The following is a 20,753-nucleotide window of genomic DNA, read 5'->3' on the forward strand; positions in this document are numbered from 1 at the left end:
CCTCTGCAGGAAAGGTCTGCTGGAAGAAGAGGTTACATGGGTATGAGTGGGTATTACATGGAAGAGTTTATTTACATATTCTAAGAAACCCCTTCATTCATAGGAATCCTTGCCTGATGTTGTACAATGCAGGGAGTTTTAACACATCAAATCCAATTTGGGACTATTAGAGTAAGAGTAAATCCATAAAATGAGAGCAAGGAGTAGGAATAGCCAGGCAAAGAAATCGGTGGGTGAGACAAAAGCTACATTTGATTTAATTTATATTTAAAGTTAATTGAAATTAAATAGAGTAGATATTATCTTTCTTCATGAATTTAATCATTTCAATTACTTTATGTTACTTGAAAAGTTACAAATTAACATCACTTTTCAAGTTCTCTGAAAGCCACAACCAATACTTTGGGCAGACACGTGCAACTATAGAGTTGCTGTCTACAATCCTTGGCCACAGATGATATTCAGATTCAATTTTTGATGTTTCCTAATCATTTGGGAATGATTCAAAAAGGCCTCCTGCACCTGGTCAGAACTTAAAGGAAAAAAACCCCAATTATCCATGTGCTTGAGGTGTTGAAAGTCTCATACTTGGCCATTCATCTTTTGTCATTGCAGTGGACAAGTGCAAAGACAGAGATGATTAAGTTGGATTCAATTTGTACAACTGAATTAAAGGTGAGGTGATTAATTGCACAGAGGTCTTGGTGTGAGGCTCATTACTCAAACAGGAAGCACCCAGGAAGAAAGTTATGTCAGAAGAAGAGGAGGAGGAAGAGGAGGAGGAGGAAGAAGATGGGGTAGGAGGGGGAGTTGATGCAGTCATCATGCAAAATATTATATTTTGCCAGCTATTGAAAACCACACTAAAACAGAACCTTTTGAAAAGAATTCAGAAAAATAACTGCATGTACATTGTGGCTACTTCCCAGACAATACTGTACATTTCTGAAGAAAAACTACTTCCTGACATTTAAAAATGAGGACTCTTCAAGCTATGGAATGCAGACATACATCATGTCTGCAAGATTCAGAGGGGGTGTGTGGAGGAGGAAGAGATCAAATGTAATATTTTCTTTCAGCACAGACAACTGCTTTGAGATTTTCTACCCAGACAGCCTTGAAAACTGCCTGCAGCCTTTGCCAATTACTACTGACAAATACCACTTGGTCCTGAGTGATGTTTTAAGTGAAATAAAACAGTGAGGAAAACTGAACATGATGAAAGGGGTTCTTCTCTTCTCTTCCCTTTTTTCTTCCTAAGAGGCGACTACAAGTTATATATTCACAAGGTAAGGTATATGCTTCCTGTCCATGACAAATTCCATGTGAAGTTGAGAGCTGAAGCAAACTTTGTTTGACAGTAAGAGGAAGGGAAGACAAAACTCATTTTCATGACTTCTAAAACATTTTTTTTAATGTTAAACAAAGGAAGAGAAGGTAGTACAGGGCCCTGCTCAACATCATTCTTCACAGTATCAGTAAGATAATGGAGAAAAATGATTCCTTCCCTTGTGTGCATACAGGATCTTTTCAACTCTTGACACTCTAGTCCAAAATGCACCTTTCAGCATTATGAAATACTTTCAGCTCAGTAGACTAGTGATCATTATAGGGAAATTCATTTTCGTGGTCATCTAAAATGAAGATACATATATAGAAGCACACAAGTATTGCTGAATGAAGTGTACACTGTATTCTTGTCACCGAGAATTCATTACCTTGCTTAATTAAAACAAAGAATTAGGGTTCCTTGCAAAATTAAACTTAAATTATCCTAATAATGGCTGTTGTGTCCAGATAAATATCAGATCAACTCCCAAAATGTGGACTACAGTTCCCACAATGCCTTGTCATTTAGTCATACTGCCTAGGGATGATGGGCACTGATGTTCAAAACATCTGCAGGGCATCAGGTTATCTACTTCTGATCTATAATCTCTCCACATTTATACAAAACATGTTTGAAAAGATAGGCAGGAAGGCAGGAGATGGGTAGAATAGAAGAAACTAAGAAACAGATTAATATACTTCCTTTCTTTCCTCACAGAACATGGGGTAGTATAAGTTGAGTCTTCAGACCGTCTGCCATTCAAGCACTAAACAGAGCTGCTTGCTTCAGGAAGGTCACGCTATCGTGTGCCCTTAAACCAAATCTGGGAGTTTTAATAAAATGGTGTAAATTTAATAAAATAGTATAAAAGCATGTTGTTGGTTGCAAGTAATGTAAAACCTGGAATACGTACAAGTGTAAGTTTCAAATAAGCAAAAAGGTGAAAAGGGCTGTATTTGTTTTACTGCACTGATTTATTGGGATTGATTATGTATGATTCGAAAAATATCTAGCAGCTGGCAACTAAACTGGCCCTTTCAAGAAGTCAAAGGGAGTTCTTCACAGCACTCTTCCCACCAACTTCTCAAAATGGCCAATCTAATATCCTCACACTACTTCTAAAAGTAGATAAGGAGCAACTCTCTACATTCTTTCCCATCGCATGCATTACAGCTTTAGTCTTGATATGCTTTCTTTGCCCATTTCTTTGAAATGGTTAATAGTACTAGGAAGACATGGAAGAAAAATGGATTCCCTCCATAGAACCCAATTTAGCTAACCTTGAAAACAGATTAAGATAAGTAAACTGAGACTTCTATCGCTTGATAGTCAAACCATAAATGGTGGGCATCAGAACCAAGCAACATACTGAAGTTCAGGATAACCTAGACAAAATACAGTAACTGAATATGCAAATATGGCTTAAGTGTACATGCAGATAGCTTGTGGATTCTACTGCTGTTTTCTCATATGAAGGCTGGTATCCAGTTAGATGCACAAGACGATTGTTGCAACAGTGGTTTTCAAATTGTGATCCTGGAAAGATCTTCAAAATATAGGAACAGAGTAATTACTAATGGTAGACAAGCTTCTATTATTTGAACTAGCTTGCACATCAACTTCATTTTCCTGAGAATGTAGCTAATGCTTGAATTTGGGACATATTCCATAATTCACAAATCCTTAGTTTTATGAGCTCAGAGCACTTCAATACCCTCTACAGTCATATCACTTCTAAGATTAAGTAATATTAAATATTATTTGGAAGGAAAATCAAGGGAAGCAGTTCATTATGTCCAATATTCTATTTCCCATTGGAGCCAACCAGCTGCTTCAGGGAAGTCTACAGGCAGGGCATGAAAAAGGTACAGCAGCGGTATTTGTGTTGTGCTGCCTCTGACTTTGGTAGTCCAGAACTGGCACCCAGGTCATCCCAATTCTCACTGAGCTTCACAGTACGTACTTGAAACAACCAGTGCTATCTACTTTGAGGAAGCTGCACATACCAGAAACTTAAAAGAACTGGAAAAAATTTTAAGTGTGCTTCTGAACACTACAGAATTCAATAGTCTACTCTGTCTTGAATTGCAGAAATCAGTGGGAAAAAAGTCATGTTTTAAAGAAAGCAAACAAATATATATTTAGGCATTAATTTTAATATTATTATTGAAAATTTACTCTGCAGTACATATACACCCCCTAGTGTATATGTACTGCATATACACTAGTGGCTTCTGAGAAAACAATTCCCACATATTCTTGATTAATTACATGTTAGCACACAGCATAAACAAAGTGAAGTCAAATACCTTATCTTTTTTTAAAAAAAATAGAATTTGAATTTTCCTGATCTATGAGAAACAAATCCTATGTTTTTATTTATAACAGAAAGCCCGTTTGCGTTTATCAATATATGCCTGTGTATTACTAACACCTGTAGTTTGGAGCCTGTATGTATTCTAAGTTATTTCCTTTGCATACTTAACATATAAAAGCTTTCTTTCATTACTTTTGTTTTCATGTTCATTACTGTTATTAGTGCAGCTGCACATGTCATCATGCAAACTCTCAGAACAGATGCCAAGGCTGAGAGAACAACTTGCTCAATATGAGCAAGGGTGCCTGGGTTTCAGATGCCATGTTCATAACATGGTTCTGTGTAAAGCCATTTATTGTGGTTTGCAAGCTATGGGTTGTGATAGTATTGTAAACTGGGCTACTTTAATGAACTATATTTAAAGCAAACCATGTCTTAGCTTATATGTCAATACAACATGTACCTAAAAAAAAACAAAATACATGAACTAAAGTATTTCATAATTATAGTCTGCTCTATTGTTGATTTCATGTGTATCCCACCTCTAATTCAGGAGTTCAGAACACTCCTTGTACCAAAAAGAGAGATAACTCTAAATATGCCAATACCCCAGCAGTCTTTAGAGTTGGAAGAATCCTTGGATTCTCATCTATTCCTCCACTTATATCCCCAATGTCCAGTATCTACTACAAAACACTCAACAGATGAAAGACCCCATAGCTCAGATGCATCCGATCCAGGTAGTAAAGAGTAGATTTCTGTCCCCATCAGGGAAAAAATAATTTCATGACTACTAGAAACTGGGAGACCATGAATTCTACTCCTTACTTACTCAGCTGGGTGACTTTGGGTCAGTCACACTCTCTCAGCCCTAGGAAGAAGGCAATGGCAAACCACTTCCAAAAGTCTTGCCAAGAAAACGGCATTTGTTTATGTAGTCACCAGAGTCAAGGCTGACTCAAAAGCATGCATGCACACATGCACAGACCCACACACAAACCAGACTTTTGCCTGGAATGATTTACCATCATACACACAACTTCAGGGTGTTTATTTGTGCTGACCTTGCATTCATTTCTCCTGCCCCCACTCTGCACATACCTACTGTACAATACTTTCCAGAAATCAAATTTGAATAGTCCATACCACCAATAAGATCAGGGATTCTTTTCAGTGTGTAATAATAACATTCAACTCAAAGTCTACAGTTAAAACTGCTTCTATGTTTATCAAACTATCTGTGATTCTCTTGACTGTACACCACGATAGTAGGAATTTATGTGTGCAATTCGTGCAAAAGCTAAATTGCTCTAGGTGGATGTGACCTGTAGCCTGTGTTTACAATCCTTGTGACAACTTTAGCCAACATTTAGTTTGTAGTTCAACAAGCCAGACACGTTTTACTTTGCCATAACATTATTTTCTTCCATCCTCCTTCTTTATTATCTTCACCTAAGCTCACCAATGCTGCATACTGGAAATTGTTTCATATACTTCATGCTATGAAAATGCCCATTTCTTCTACACAGCTTCATATTTCTAAGGGAAAATTCACTTCTAAGGACACCGAATCACCGACCACATCACTTACAGATCTTTCCCCCTAGTGAGTGTCATCTTTTGACATTTCATTCATAATGCACTTAAAAGCTTTAATTAACTGAGTTTGAAAGTCGATACTATCTTATCTTTTCCTGAATGGACAGGTCTAAAAGCACTAACCCATGATGAATGATTACCCCATTTTATAGCTGAAACTGGGAAACTAAAAACCATTCTAATGATAGCTGTAAAATGATATTAAGGGAACTTCTGAGATCACCATATTCTCTTTTTCATGAGCACCGTAGTCATAAGAGCTGAAAACACACACACACACAAAGACACACAAAATGGTCTTCACTATCATAACAATGCAGAAGACATATATTTTCTTTTTTATACAACATATTTTTTACAATTTGCTTTAGTACATTATTTAAAATTAGCACCACTCCAAAAGATAATCTTCTTTGCACTCTTAAAAAATAGTTGTAAGCAAATACTAAATCACATACAAATATTTAGCTTTGCCATATACAAAACACTGCTCTCTAATCCTTCTGAGATATATATACTAAAGTGGCTGACATTAATTTCTGTAGAAAAACTTAAACAGCTATTTGTTAGGCTTCATAAAGAACTGGAGGTGAAATCAGGTTGCTATTTTTTACAGTGACATTAAGCGCAATTGTGAATGAACTTCTCCAGTGGTCAAAATGCAAACTGCACATCTGAACTTAATGATGCTATTAACAAATTCAAAATTTACAAAATGTGGGGGCTGGGTGAGAGGAAAAAAAGTAATGTTCAGATGTACATGGAGTGGAGATGAAGCAGTCTTTGAACTGCTGCATTCAAGGAAACCAGAGATACATGAAGCAATGGGTAGCACTTGAGCCACAGCTGTGCCACAAATTGCAAAACAGATCTGTGGGATTCACCAGCTGTAAAGTGTTTCTAGATATAAGCTATTTTTGATGCAGTTACATCTACTAAATGTTTTTCAAGAACCAAACGAAGGCTCCCAACAGACTTCAGAGAGTTCACACACATAATTATTTCCCTAGCCCATATCTCCCAAGAATCCCAGCTTATCTACTCCAGGTCAATATAGGTGTCAAAGGGACAGCCAGAATCTAAATCCATCATCAGTTTAAAAGAAGTTAAGATTCAGATGACTTTCCTAAATAATTAATAAGTAAACAAGCAAAGACAAAATATGTTGTTTCAGAGGTGAAGCATTATCAATGTAATTTTAAAAAATAGCTATGAGTATTGTATTGAATATAATACACAGAAAGTTATCAATGTTTTAGGCCATAAAGATCATCTCACAACAGTGCCATAATTTTTTCAATGTCTAACCATAGCTTACTTTATGCAAAGTACTGAAATAAGTTCACTTTGAGGGGAGGGGTTGTAATTAGCAATACATATCGTGGTATGAATAAATAACATGCCATATTTTTGTATTTTTTTTTAATAGTTCAGTATGTTTCAGGATCAAATCTCCTTTTCTTGTCTATACAATGCCTCAAGCCATGCACTCTCCAGGGCTTTATATGCTAAAACAATCAAGGTTTTTAAAACACCTCTTCTCACAGAAGCCAGTTCAGCAACTTCCCTCATCTAATGCTTTTCTTATTCCATCAATGCTAAAGAAATTCTGGCTCATGAAAACTAAATGAGTATCTCTAAAGAAGTGTTTCTTAAAGTGTGATCTAAAGATCCCTGGGAGTACCCCAAGCCCTCTCAAAGGTCCACCAAATCAAAATTATTTGCTAGCCTATGTTGAAAAATAATACAATATTAAAATCCCATCAAACAATTGTGAGAAGCAGTAACAGCAGCGAATGCATCAATTTTAATTTTTAATATAGTAAATATTGATAAATATAACCCATACGAACAAAAACTCTTTTGAGGTCCTCCATAATTTTCTCTCAGGGAACGGGTCCTGAGAGAAAAAAGGTTAAGAAACACGGTACTAAAGTATCATTTAGACTATAGATTCTTATGGCCCCATCATTGCCCCTTTTAAACTGTTTTGTCCCAACATACATTTTCCTTCGGATTAATGCAGTCTTAATTAAAGGACTTTAAAGTCTGATAGATATGTTCTTGGTTTGTTTGTTTTTTCTGTTTCTGTTTTGCAGATTGTTCATACTGAATATTAAATTGTTTTATTGTTGCAGAGGCTAGCTCAATTTTGTTTCAGGAAAATTAAATGGCTGTGGAGGGTAAATGCTGAAGAATCTCATATGAAATCTGCAAGATTCTTAGGTTTTCTGTATGTAATGCTTCCACCAAAGTCAGCTGGTTCACAAGATGTTCACAATATTTTTTTAAGACTGAAACCTGAAAAGAAAAAACCAAAAATATATTTTAAAACTCTCTGGTTGTTAAAATACTTTTACTCATAAAATCAAACTATCATTTAATATTTTAAAAATAATGATGTAAATACACTAATTGTTCAGAATACACAATAATAGTTTTAAGTGATAGGATGGCAGGTTCTAGTTAATGTCAGAGAAAACTTCCCAATAGTAAGAGCTGTTTGACAGTAGAACTAATTTCTTAAAGAAGTGTTGGTATTCCTTTCTCTAGATTCAAGTAGAGGCTGGGAGCTCTTTATCACAAATACTTTCATTTGGATTCCTATACTAAAAAAGGGTTGGACTTGATGGTTTTAAATGGCTACTTCCAATTCTATAATTACAGTTACATGATGGCTGGGGATAATGAAAAAACCTTACACATTTGGAAAATCTAGTTTTGGGTGAATCTGGTCTATTTCTTTAGGAAAATTGCTGTCTAACTTTGCTGATCTCATATGCCAATCTCTAATAAAGTATCAGTAACCCATCTATTCCTTTTTTATTAGGAGTTTAGTAAACCAACATTTTTCACTGCTCCATAGTTCAAGAGTTCCTTCTTCTTGAAGATTTATCAGAGCCAAACATCTTCTCTATAAATTCCTGATCTATACTGGCTGGAGATAAGCTGATATAACATATGACAGGATTTTTTTCAATTTTAAGTGGAATCTCATTTTTTTTTTCAATCTTAATGAACTAAATACAATTAGAACATTCCATTCTCAAACTTTATATTGGAGCAAGTAAGTATTAAAATACCTTCTGAAGTACATGCTGAGTTTCTTCCATCAATGACATACATATTTTTGTTGCAAGATCCACACTCTTTTCTTCATTCTTCTTTGAAGCAACATCTCCAAGCAATACTTTTTTCCAAAAAGTACTAGAATCATGAATTTTGAACACATTTGTATGTATCAGACATTCATAAAAAACATCAGACATTCATACAAAGTAAGAAAATGGCATTCCGGAAACTTCGGCTGGTGCAAAATGCAGCGGCGTGAGCAGTTATGTGTTTCTGGTAGAACACTTTACACCTCTGCTTCACAAGCTCATTTGCAACCAGTTTGTTTCCAGATCCAATTCAAGGTGCTGGTGCTGACCTTTAAAGTCCTTCATGGCATGGGACTGGATTATTTGCGGGATTGCCTCTCCCCAATTTCATCGGCCCATCCCACCAGATCCAGCAGAGAAGGCATGTTACGGATTCTGTCTAGGGAGCTACATTTGGCAGGTCTCAGGTGGCGGGCCTTTCCTGCTGTGGTGCCCGCATTGTGGAATCTTCTCCCCCATGAGATGAGGGTTGCCTCATCATTTCTTAGCTTCTGGAGGTCCTTCAAGACCTGGTTATGCAGCAGGCCTGGGGAACCCAGGGGATGGGTAAACTGGTGAGAGGGCTGTTATTATTAACATCCCTTTGTCTACTGTTCTCTGCTTTAGCTTTGTTTTTTATAGTTTTTACTGTTTTTAATAAATAATAACAATAATGGTTTTTATTAATTGTTTTAGCTTGTAGTATGCTGCCCAGAGTCACTTGTTTTGTGAGATGGGCAGCTATATAAATTAGACAAATAAATAAATTCCAAATGGTATTTTCTCAAAACAGTCATTTTCACAAATATTTGCAACTTACAATTGATCTGCTTCAAGACATAACAATTTCAGAGCTGTAAGAAGTGTCCAAGATGGCCCCTCCCAGCCAAACGTCAGATCCCTAGAGATGAAAAATAGTATTTTTAAAAAATCTAAATTCAGTTCATTTCATATGCTGACAGAGAAACTATCGTCCATCTCACTTCACCAATCCTCACTTGCAATACTCCATAGTACTCTTTTAAAAAAGAAAGAAAAACACTACATACTAAACACATTCAGAGGGCTACTATCCAACTATTGCTGGAAATAAGAGCCTGAACTACATGAACTTTAAATATGCACTTTCCTATAATACTTCCATATATACACAACTTCTGTTCCAGCCCTAAATCAAGAAGTAGCAGTCTATGATTTTATGATTATGTTTACAGAAACATATGCATATAAAATATTGACTAACTATAGACAGTATCTGTGTCAGCGACAGGATTAAAAAGTACAGAAATATCTTAAGTTTCAAACTATGTATATTAGCACAACCTTCAGACCCAGGATACATTGCAGGATGTATTCCAATCTTAGTAAAATTGCTGTACTTAGCCATAGTCCATGCAGAAGCAACAAATACTGAACAAAATTATTTTGGCACCTCAAATGCACAAATAATACTGAGAACATTTTATGGGAAATCTTCAAAACTGTGTATGACTTACTCTAACAGCTTGTGCTCTTGTAAAATGGAAAGTTTCATAGATTTCTGTTTGTCTTCTGAATGAAGATATTTAAGCAATGTATCTAAAGAAAATGAAAGTCAAAGGTTCAAAGCAAATCAAAGCCGCAATACTTTTGCAAGGCTGGCATTTTACGCATTTTGTATTAGCAGTTAATATTATTAAGTTATCCACTAGATATTAAAGAAATGAAAATATTCTTGTACATAGGTACTTGTGGGCATGAGTTAGGGAAAAAAATCCTTCGGTTGCCTGGTGGAAACAAAGGGTGTCTAGACGCACACAGGATACCCATGCCTGTACGTGTGTGGCTTCAGCCTATACAACTACCACTTCTGAAACGCCTGTCACAGTGGTCTGCCTCCGTCTTTCACTCAGCTTCTGCAGACCTTCTCTCTGGCCTGCTGGCAACAGCTATCAGCCTGAAGGTCCTTGGAACAGGGCCTTACAAATCGTGGCCATTGCTGCGGGTCTGATTTTCAGGGAAATGCGGATGGCTTCATCACAGCTGGCCTTGAACAAAAATGCAAATAAGGTTTTACCCAAGCCTATATTTTTAGCTGCTTCTGCATTTAATTTGTAATGATGATGTGTTTCAAAATCCTTTGCAAAGCAGTTTGTGAGGACAGTGTGGTCTAAACAGTGCGGTTCCTTCTGGCCTTTATCCACTGAATCTTTCCACTGAATAAAGGCAAGAAGGGATGACCTTGGCTTGCACAGAAGTGGCAGTGATGGTGTGAGTCCACTGCATGTCACTGCAAGTGGAGCAGCGGTAGCTTTAAACCACATGCTGCAATGCTAAGCCAGCACCTCTTACTCTGTTTGCTTGCTCACTCTGACAAAGCACTCACCCCAAATCAGGATGATAAAGCAGGAGGTGCAACCTTTTAAAAATATTAGAAACTCTGTTGATAAAGATAAGCAGCTCTTTTAAAACTTAATAATAGGAATAATAATAATGAGAAGGAGAAGGAGAGGAATTAATAATAAGGGATCATAAGTTATCCTTTCTTGCCAGCCCAAGCTAGGCTTCTTCCTAATCAAGACTTGAAATCAGGATTTGAAGTTTCTCCCATAATTAGTGATCCCATTAACACTTACAACAGTTAATGTAACACACAACTGCTGCAGTCAAGGATGACAAGGGAAGAGGTTTCCCTTCAGAAATAAAATGGGCAAAGGTAGAAGATGGAGTATGCCTATCTACCTCACAGCCATGGTATATACTGGGTCAGCACATGATCTGTATCTATTAAGTACAATCTACCAAATGTATATAGACTAGTTCAAGAGCTCATCTGCTGGGGAGGTTGATGTTAGAGGCAAATGGTAGTGCTTAGCAGTACTCATTTGGCTAATTTGAACAACTGGATACTTTAGTTCAGTGTTGTCCAAACTTGGCCACTTTAAGATGAGTGGACTTCAACTCCCAGAATTCCCCAGCCAACCATGGCTGGCTGGGGAATTCTGGGAGTTGAAGTCCACTCATCTTAAAGTGGCCAAGTTTGGATAACACTGCTTTAGTTGAACAGAATAGTCTCCATCTTTATCCTTGGGCATGCACAGATGTTAGAATTCATAATTACAAACACTAACCTTAAACCAGTGTTTGCTACCATACCATCAGGTTAGCATAAGTGGTCTTACGTTATACCAGAGAAGCATGGAAATGAATGACAATAATCTGGCTCCCCAATTCTATGATAATGCAGCATAACCTTTCAGCATCTGAGGATACGGATGGGTGTTTATCCTCCTCAGTGTTGCAAGCCAGGGTTTTTTCAGCTCTCTAACTGGTGGTGCTGTAGCCCTCTAAAATAATAAATTAATTTGCACGACACACCATTAGAAATTATAATGATGGTGGTAAAAGCAGCCAAGTGAGTGTGTCATTTTTACCAGCAGTTATCCACAGTGATAATGCTTGATGCCATGGTATCTTCCCAGCTCTGAGAAAGTGCCTGGGCCTGCATTTCTCTCCCAGATCAACCATGTCCACACATGATGTAGGTGCTTTCCTGCCCTCCCCAGGAATCAGAGCTCTGCAGAGACTGGGCTGCCAGCTGCCTGCCTTTCAGCCCTTCTCACCACCTGACAGGCAGCTTCATTTTAGTCCTCCTGTAGGTGTGAAAGGGACAGGAAAAGGGAGCATGTTCTATACCACCCTGAATTGAAGAAAATAAAGGTGGGGTAGAAATCTAATCATCATCATCACTACCCTTCAGCTTTGCTCTACCACTCAGGGGTCATAACTCACAGCCTGAGAACCCTTGTTTAAGCTATTTGTGGAGATACATAAGGGTAATACAGCAAAGCTTTGAAGAAAAGCAATAATGCCACCAAGAGGACTGTGGATTAGCACTTTTTTACTCCCCAGTATCTCATCCTGGTGCATCAGACTACTTGTGGGATTCAGTTGTAGGAAGCTTAAAAACTGATAGCATTCAAAGCTCTGAAAGAAAGTGATGGGCTTTCATTGTTTTAAGCTTTTCATTATTTTGTATTACCTATCAAGGTCAAAGTCTAGCCACAGCCTTACCTGTACTAACATGCACACAGCTGTGTGGATTACAAGCAGCAACAAAACCATATTCTAGAAGCAGTCGCTGGTTATCATGAGGGCCATAAGAAATAAATACTTCTTTGTATTTTTGACAGCCCTGAAGTGTTTTAATTTCATAACATTTTGTGTTTTCATTAAATGCAGCTTTCACCTGAATATGAGAAAAATGTAAGTTCAGGAAACATATCAATACATTCTCATTATTGAAGTCACAATCCTCAGATCAAACTCTACACTTCTGAAGGCATTGGGTGCATTATGCTCACAAAGTACATATAATGGGGAGAATTAAATGTGTTTACTGACAACACTGGAAGGGCACCCATTCTCTGTTAATTATACCAATTATACAATGTCTTGAAGCATTTCTTTCTTTTTCTATACTTGAACAATTTTATAATCGGAGTTTTAATTGGACTACCAATTAAGAAACAACCTGTATATTCTGATCTATACATTTGATGTGGGTTTTTTTCTAATTAGTGTTAGTATATAAAATGAACATATATGTAATACTTCCTTTTTCTTCTTTCTTTTCTTTCTGTAATTAATAAAATTAATATCACCATCATCATCATCTTACCTGGGTATTTGGATTGTGATTTAGCAGATCCAGAAACGGAGCTAAAGCATATATATCTGGCTCTCTAGAAAAATAGCCTTTCTCTGAATGTTTCATAAACACTGTTCTTGTATTTATAGTGCACCAAGCCCACTGGAAGGCACTGAGGTTAAAAATAATTGCCACATCAGCAGGAAATAAAGGCTGCAAGGAAAAGAAGAATTGCTCTGAAGAAGCAAAAAGCTCCTGGACCAATGATCGTTGCTCAAGGGCTTTTCTTCTTAAGGGCTCAGGGAAAAGGTTCACTGTTTCTTGCTCCAAATAAACAGGACAGGTATATGTTTCAGGTAGGAGATCCAGGTATGGCTTCCACACAGACGTCCTGTGGGACCACTTCTCTGCTATTAAAAACGAACACAATGCTATCAAAGGAGAAATTGGAGGCCTCCATCTATTCAAAAGGTAAAGGAAAGCACAGTAACAGTTAAATACTTTCTGACAATTGCCTTTTTTACCAAATTCCTGAGTTTTAATTTATCTCTATATATGAAGTAAAATCAAAAAGCTCTCATCCACAAGGGATGAAATTGAAGGAAGGAAAGAGGAACGGCTTGATTGATCAAATGAAGGGAATATTGGGCTCCTCAATGGTCTAATCCTACAGCAGCTACAAAAAGTAATATATAGCCATCCTGACACTTAGGCACTTACAGTGGGGCAAAAAAGTATTTAGTCAGCCACCAATTGTGCAAGTTCTCCCACTTAAAAAGATGAGAGAGGCCTGTAATTTTCATCATAGGTATACCTCAACTATGAGAGACAAAATGGGGAAAAAAATCCAGAAAATCACATTGTCTGATTTTTAAAGAATTTATTTGCAAATCATGGTGGAAAATAAGTATTTGGTCAATATCAAAAGTTCATCTCAATACTTTGTTATATCTCCTTTGTTGGCAATGACAGAGGTCAAACGTTTTCTGTAAGTCTTCACAAGGTTTTCACACACTGTTGCTGGTATTTTGGCCCATTCCTCCATGCAGATCTCCTCTAGAGCAGTGATGTTTTGGGGCTGTCGCTGGGCAACATGGACTTTCAACTCCCTCCAAAGGTTTTCCATAGGGTTGAGATCTGGAGACTGGCTAGGCCACTCCAGGACCTTGAAATGCTTCTTACAAAGCCACTCCTTTGTTGCCCGGGCAGTGTGTTTGGGATCATTGTCATGCTGAAAGACCCAGCCACGTTTCATCTTCAATGCCCTTGCTGATGGAAGGAGGTGTTCACTCAAAATCTCACGATACATGGCCCCATTCATTCTTTCCTTTACACAGATCAGTCGTCCTGGTCCCTTTGCAGAAAAACAGCCCCAAAGCATGATGTTTCCACCCCCATGCTTCACAGTAGGTATGGTGTTCTTTGGATGCAACTCAGCATTCTCTCTCCTCCAAACACAACAAGTTGAGTTTAGACCAAAACTTTCTACTTTGGTTTCATCTGACCATATGACATTCTCTCCAATCCTCTTCTGGATCATCCAAATGCTCTCTAGCAAACTTCAGACGGGCCCAGACATGTACTGGCTTAAGCAGGGGGACACGTCTGGCACTGCAGGATTTGAGTCCCTGGCGGCGTAGTGTGTTACTGATGGTAGCCTTTGTTACTTTGGTCCCAGCTCTCTGCAGGTCATTCACTAGGTCCCCCCGTGTGGTTCTGGGATTTTTGCTCACCATTCTTGTGATCATTTTGACACCACGGGGTGAGATCTTGCATGGAGCCCCAGATCAAGGGAGATTATCAGTGGTCTTATATGTCTTCCATTTTCTAATTATTGCTCCCACAGTTGATTTCTTCACACCAAGCTGCTTGCCTATTGCAGATTCAGTCTTCCCAGCCTGGTGCAGGTCTACAATTTTGTTTCTGGTGTCCTTCAACAGCTCTTTGGTTTTGGCCATAGTGCAGTTTGGAGTATGACTGTTTGAGGTTGTGGACAGGTGTCTTTTATACTGATAACAAGGTCAAACAGGTGCCATTACTACAGGTAACGAGTGGAGGACAGAGGAGCCTCTTAAAGAAGTAGTTACAGGTCTGTGAGAGCCAGATATCTTGCTTGTTTGTAGGTGACCAAATACTTATTTTCCACCATGATTTGCAAATAAATTCTTTAAAAACCAGACAATGTGATTTTCTGGATTTGTTCCCCATTTTGTCTCTCATAGTTGAGGTATACCTATGATGAAAATTACAGGTCTCTCTCATCTTTTTAAGTGGGAGAACTTGCACAATTGGTGGCTGACTTTTTTGCCCCACTGTAGTAAAGACTCCTTCAGGTTCAGCTCCACTCCTGGTGATTTAATGGACACATCCATAGAATTTTTGGGGGCAACAATATGGAAATTGTTAGCATTCCCAGCCATTCCTTTAAAGCAGACCAAGTAGCCAACCTTACTCTTTGCTTGAGTGAAGTTAGTTAGTTAGTTAGTTAGTTAGTTAGTTATTACGCCTTCAAGTCAGTCTTGACTCCTGGCTACTGACAACTCCTAAGCTAGTCCCTGCAGTTTTCTTGTCAAAATTTTCAGAAGTGGTTTGCCATTGCCTGCTTCCTAGGACTCAGAGAGTGTGATTGGCCCAAGATCACATAACTGGCTTCGTGCCTAAGACAGGACTAGAACTCATGGTTTCCCGGTTTCTAGCCTGATGCCCTTACCATTACACCAACCTGGATGTTTAAAGAAGTCTTTTTTTTTCCTGTCTTGAATGTCATACTATTTGGCTTCACTAGATGACTCTGTATCGCCTATTTTGACAGAGGAAGAAAACGCTCCATATCCACTGCTGTCACACCTTGTATCAGTTTACCCTCTTCTATCACATTCTGCTTATTCATCATTCTTCTAAGCTAGAAAGCTACAAACATTGTAACCTTTCCTGCCATAAATATTTAACAATTTCAGTATCTTTCCCTACATCCTTTTTAAGTATACCAATTAGAATGATACAGAGTATTTCAATTTTCTTAATCAGTTACCATTTTCATCGGTACATATGTTTGCTACAAATTGCATCATCTGACACTTTCTTACATGAACCACATTTGCCATTTTAATGCCATGAGACACTGCTGACAATTGTTGATATTATCACACTGAATTCCCAAAGAATGTGAAAGATATGAATCCCTGATATTGCATATAAAATTTTAGGCCCTATTAAAGAGGAAATATGGCCCTATTAAAGAGGAATTTTGTGCACGGTTTATTCCTGACACCATATAGTACAAACAGGTCAGTTTCTGTGTAAAAGAATAAACGGACACATCAGAAATCACAATATTAACAGATGGGAACAGAGAGAGATTTCAGCCTCCCAGAACATTCTGCCCCTGACTTATAAGGTCATTTTTAAACAAAGGAAATACATAAACAGAATCCGATGCAAAACAGCTACACTATAATTCATCAAAAGATACAATACTATTTATTGAGACCTGAACCTGAACTAAGTTTTTTTTATCACACACACAAAGGCTTCTCATAATAAAATATGTGCTAATCAATTAAAAAATATGAACTTGCCTATTATCATCCAGCAACTATTTTGTGAATGGCCATTTTTAGTAAAGACAGTTTCAGTACTGTATATGTACATGTGATATCCACACAAACAGATTACTAAGTCAGGGTAATACTTTATTATATCACAATAAATATGCCACAAGTTTTATTTGTTTTGAAGAAACACATGGCTAACTTGTAACTTATCTGGAAGAGGATCTCTTGTTTTTTTTTTCTAAACCAATCACCCTTATCCCCAAGTTTCCCAAACACTCTCTTAAAAAATCGAATTAATTATGAAGTATTTACTCCTAAAAGACTGCTTTTAAGACTGCCCTCTGAATCTTCAATGCTTATTTTCCAGTAACTTTATCTCCATTTCATTTTTCTCCCTCCATTATTTTCTTTTTGTATATATTCTGAATACCATCTAACAACTGGCATCAATTCTTACAAAAATGCACACTGTACGCAGTTCCCCAATTACACAACTTTGTTAAAAGTAATGAAAACTGTTTAGCTTAGAGAAGAAGTTTGAATGATAAGATCTATGAAATGTCAATGTGCAAACATCAGGATTTTATTAAGTGGTGACCGACTTACTTTAAAATGTATTCTCTGAGATAGCTGTTAAGAACAGTATTGGAAGTAAGCAAGCACTTTTCAGGCAAAGAAATAATCAACTCTTCAGCCTATGAAATGTTAAAACAAACAGAATGATTATACTGAATAAGTACTCATCGCATAAATTGTTATGCTGCTAAAGTAAAAAAAAAACACTCAGCCAAGGCACTCTGCAATTAATTAATTGCTACTTTTAAATTAGGCAGATTTTCAAAAGGTTGCATGTATATTGCAGATAAGGCACAAGTGAGGATTAGATCACCGTATATTTGAGGATCCCTTGGATACTCACTTTGGGAGCAATCCTGATCCCCACCAAAGATTGGCCAAGGAGAGTGCCATTCCTTGGCAGAAGCTCCAACAGTACAATATCCCTGGTAATCCTGTGGGAAACTCTACAAGTGTGCATCTATCACTATCACTAGATCTCAAAATGGAAATATACCAAAGGAAGTGAAAAAGATAGCTGTGGACTCAAAGCATCCAAAACGCTTTATGTATCCAGATTGTACTGCAAACCTAGCAATAGCCTTGGCAGATATTTACCTCGCCACTTACTATAAAAGAGAAGAAACATTCAGAAAAATAAACTTTGCAACGAGAGCAAAGGGCTTCATAAGCACATATCCCATCCTTGCAACTAAGTTGACTGGCGGCAGCAAGGTATTTGGATCTTTTAGGTACAATGATGCCCAATTTATAACAGCACTGGGAAGATTTTAAAAATTGCTGGATCTACTTAAAGTGCTAAACCAAAATTCTATAATCTCAAGACTAAATTAGCTATCTCTAACCTAGTGATGTCCAAATTATGTTGGATTATAACATCTTCATCCCATCATCTGGCAATTACAGGAATTTTAATCCCAAACCAACCAAGCTTTTGAAAGATAACTACAACCACATAAATCCAGACCACCCGCAGGCTCTGGAGTCTCTGCTCATAGGCCCTTCAACAAAACGTAGGTGCTAGCCTAATCCACTGTCATAGGTTCAATATGATTTATAAATCCAGCATAAAGCCACAAGGAAAGTCTGAATAATATATATGAAAACACAAGATAATATAATTTCTCATATCCTCACTATTGTTCAAACAGTTCCATCTGTTCATTCATAGGAATACTCACAAACCTGAAGCGTTTTTGTGGTCATCAATCCCCTTCCTGTTTCTAGAAGACATAGGAGAGAGAAGGTGCAGTTAAGTAGACTACTACTACTACTGGTTTCTTAGAAACTTGTAGTAAACTACTTACCATAAAAAATATGGGGTAGGGAACACAGAAATTCAAGAAGTCAAAACTTCTTATAATCTTGCAACCCCTTCTGGAAGCTTGAGAGGAAGAACTGTTGTAATCCCTCCACCAATACAATTATGTTGTCACAGTTTACAATCTTCATTATGAAATGTATAATTATCTTCAATCTAATTCATTAGACTTCAGTGTGAACATATACACATGTCCAAGGGCAGTTCAAGAGTATTTTTAAGAACTAAAAATCCAGGAAGTGATTATGAACCTAAAAACTTGCAGTTGTCCTACAAACATGCTGCTTTTTTTCCCACTGAGCTGTTGACTTCTTCATGCCATATTAAGACTTGCTTTTCACACAGTGCTCAATTTTGCAGCACATCATTTTGCAGACAGAAGTCACCAGGATGGAGCCACTATTCAGGAGAAACAAATCAAATCTAACCCCCTACCGGGCACCATTATGATGTTATCGTTTGCTTTTTATTCTTTGTTACCAATGCACAAGAAGACCTGCCCTCTTATTCATGACTTGTAAACTTATACACCCCTTCATGGATCACTGCCTTGTCGTGGCGAAGGGGCTTGCGTAACTCAGTGAAGCCATGAGCTATACCGTGCAGGGCCACCCAAGACGGACAGGTCATGACAGAGAGTTCTGACAAAATGTGGTCCACTGGAGAAGGAAATGGCAACCCACTCCAGTATCCTTGCCAAGAAAACCCCATGGACAATGTTAAAAGGCTAAAAGATATGACGCCGGAAGATGAGCCCCTCAGGTCGGAAGGTGTCCAATATGCTACTGGGGAAGAGCGGAGGGCAATTCCAAGTAGCTCCAGAAAGAGTGAAGCGGCTGGGCCAAAGCCGAAAGGACGTTCAGCTGTGGATGTATCTGGAAGCGAAAAGAAGGTCCAATGCTGTAAAGAACAATATTGTATAGGCACCTGGAATGTAAGATCTATGAACCAAGGCAAGCTGGATGTGGTCAAACATGAGATGACAAGATTGAACGTCGACATCTTGGGAATCAGCGAACTGAAATGGACGGGAATGGGTGAATTTAATTCGGGTGACCATTATATCTACTACTGTGGGCAAGAAACCCTTAGAAGAAATGGAGTTGCACTCATAGTCAATAAGAGAGTGGGAAAGGCAGTAATGGGGTACAACCTCAAAAACGACAGAATGATCTCAGTGCGTATCCAAGGCAAACCATTCAATATCACAGTCATCCAAGTCTATGCCCCAACCACTGATGCTGAAGAAGCTGAAGTTGACCGCTTCTATGAAGACCTACAACACCTTCTAGAACTAGCACCAAAAAAAGATGTCCTTTTCATCATAGGGGATTGGAATGCTAAAGTAGGAAGTCAAGGAGTAATCGGAATAACAGGCAAATTTGGCCTTGGAGTACAAAATGAAGCAGGGCAAAGGCTAATAGAGTTCTGTCAAGAGAACAAGCTAGTCATAGCAAACACTCTTTTCCAACAACACAAGAGACGACTCTACACATGGACATCACCAGATGGTCAATACCGAAACCAGATTGATTATATACTTTGCAGCCAAAGATGGAGAAGCTCTATACAGACAGCAAAAACAAGACCAGGAGCTGACTGTGGCTCAGATCATGAGCTTCTTACTGCAAATTTTAGGCTTAAATTGAAGAATGTAGGGAAAACCACTAGACCACTCAGGTATGACTTAGATCATATTCCTTGTGAGTACACAGTGAAGGTGATGAATAGATTTAGAGGATTAGATTTGGTAGACAGAGTGCCTGAAGAACTATGGACGGAGGTCCGTAACATTGTACAGGAGGCAGCAACTAAAACCATCCCAAAGAAAAAGAAATGCAAGAAAGCAAAATGGCTGTCTGATGAGGCTTTACAAATAGCTGTGGAAAGAAGGAATGCAAAAAGCAAGGGTGAAAGGGAAAGATATAAGCAACTGAATGCAGATTTCCAGAGAATAGCCAGGAGAGATAAGAAGGCCTTCTTAAATGAACAATGCAAAGAAATTGAGGAAAACAATAGAATGGGGAAGACTAGAGATCTCTACAAGAAAATTGGAGATATGAAAGGAACGTTTAGTGCAAAGATGGGCATGATAAAGGACAAAAAAGGCAGGGACCTAACAGAAGCAGAAGAGATTAAGAAGAGGTGGCAAGAATACACAGAAGAACTATACAAGAAAGATCTTAATGTCCCTGATGTCCACGCTGGTGTGATCACTGACCTTGAGCCAGACATCCTAGAGAGTGAAGTCAAGTGGGCCTTAGGAAGCATTGCTAACAACAAAGC

At 38.0% G+C, this 20,753-nt stretch overlaps 1 protein-coding gene across 3 annotated transcripts in view; it reads right to left on the bottom strand.

Moving 5' to 3' along the window:
• Window positions 1-7,231: 7,231 nt before the first annotated feature.
• The window catches only part of SETD4 (SET domain containing 4), a 28,920-nt gene continuing 15,398 nt past the window's right edge, over window positions 7,232-20,753 (bottom strand). For 2 of the 3 annotated variants that reach the window (XM_088144669.1, XM_088144668.1), the window contains exons 4-11: window positions 18,332-18,369; window positions 17,177-17,265; window positions 13,047-13,476; window positions 12,440-12,614; window positions 9,883-9,964; window positions 9,207-9,287; window positions 8,330-8,453; window positions 7,232-7,547 (exon numbers count right to left, since the gene is read on the bottom strand). In XM_088144669.1, the coding sequence (XP_088000795.1) occupies window positions 7,413-7,547; window positions 8,330-8,453; window positions 9,207-9,287; window positions 9,883-9,964; window positions 12,440-12,614; window positions 13,047-13,476; window positions 17,177-17,265; window positions 18,332-18,369 (1,154 nt within the window). In that variant the 3' untranslated portion in view covers window positions 7,232-7,412. The remainder of the gene's footprint in view (window positions 7,548-8,329; window positions 8,454-9,206; window positions 9,288-9,882; window positions 9,965-12,439; window positions 12,615-13,046; window positions 13,477-17,176; window positions 17,266-18,331; window positions 18,370-20,753) is intronic. The other variant, XM_088144670.1, reaches the window with a different exon arrangement.

This window comes from Python bivittatus, unplaced genomic scaffold (genome assembly GCF_059951505.1).
Source record: "Python bivittatus isolate LINGU-HERP-01145 unplaced genomic scaffold, Pbiv_v1 ctg000350_np1212, whole genome shotgun sequence".
In the NCBI taxonomy this organism is placed as follows: Eukaryota; Metazoa; Chordata; class Lepidosauria; order Squamata; family Pythonidae; genus Python; species Python bivittatus.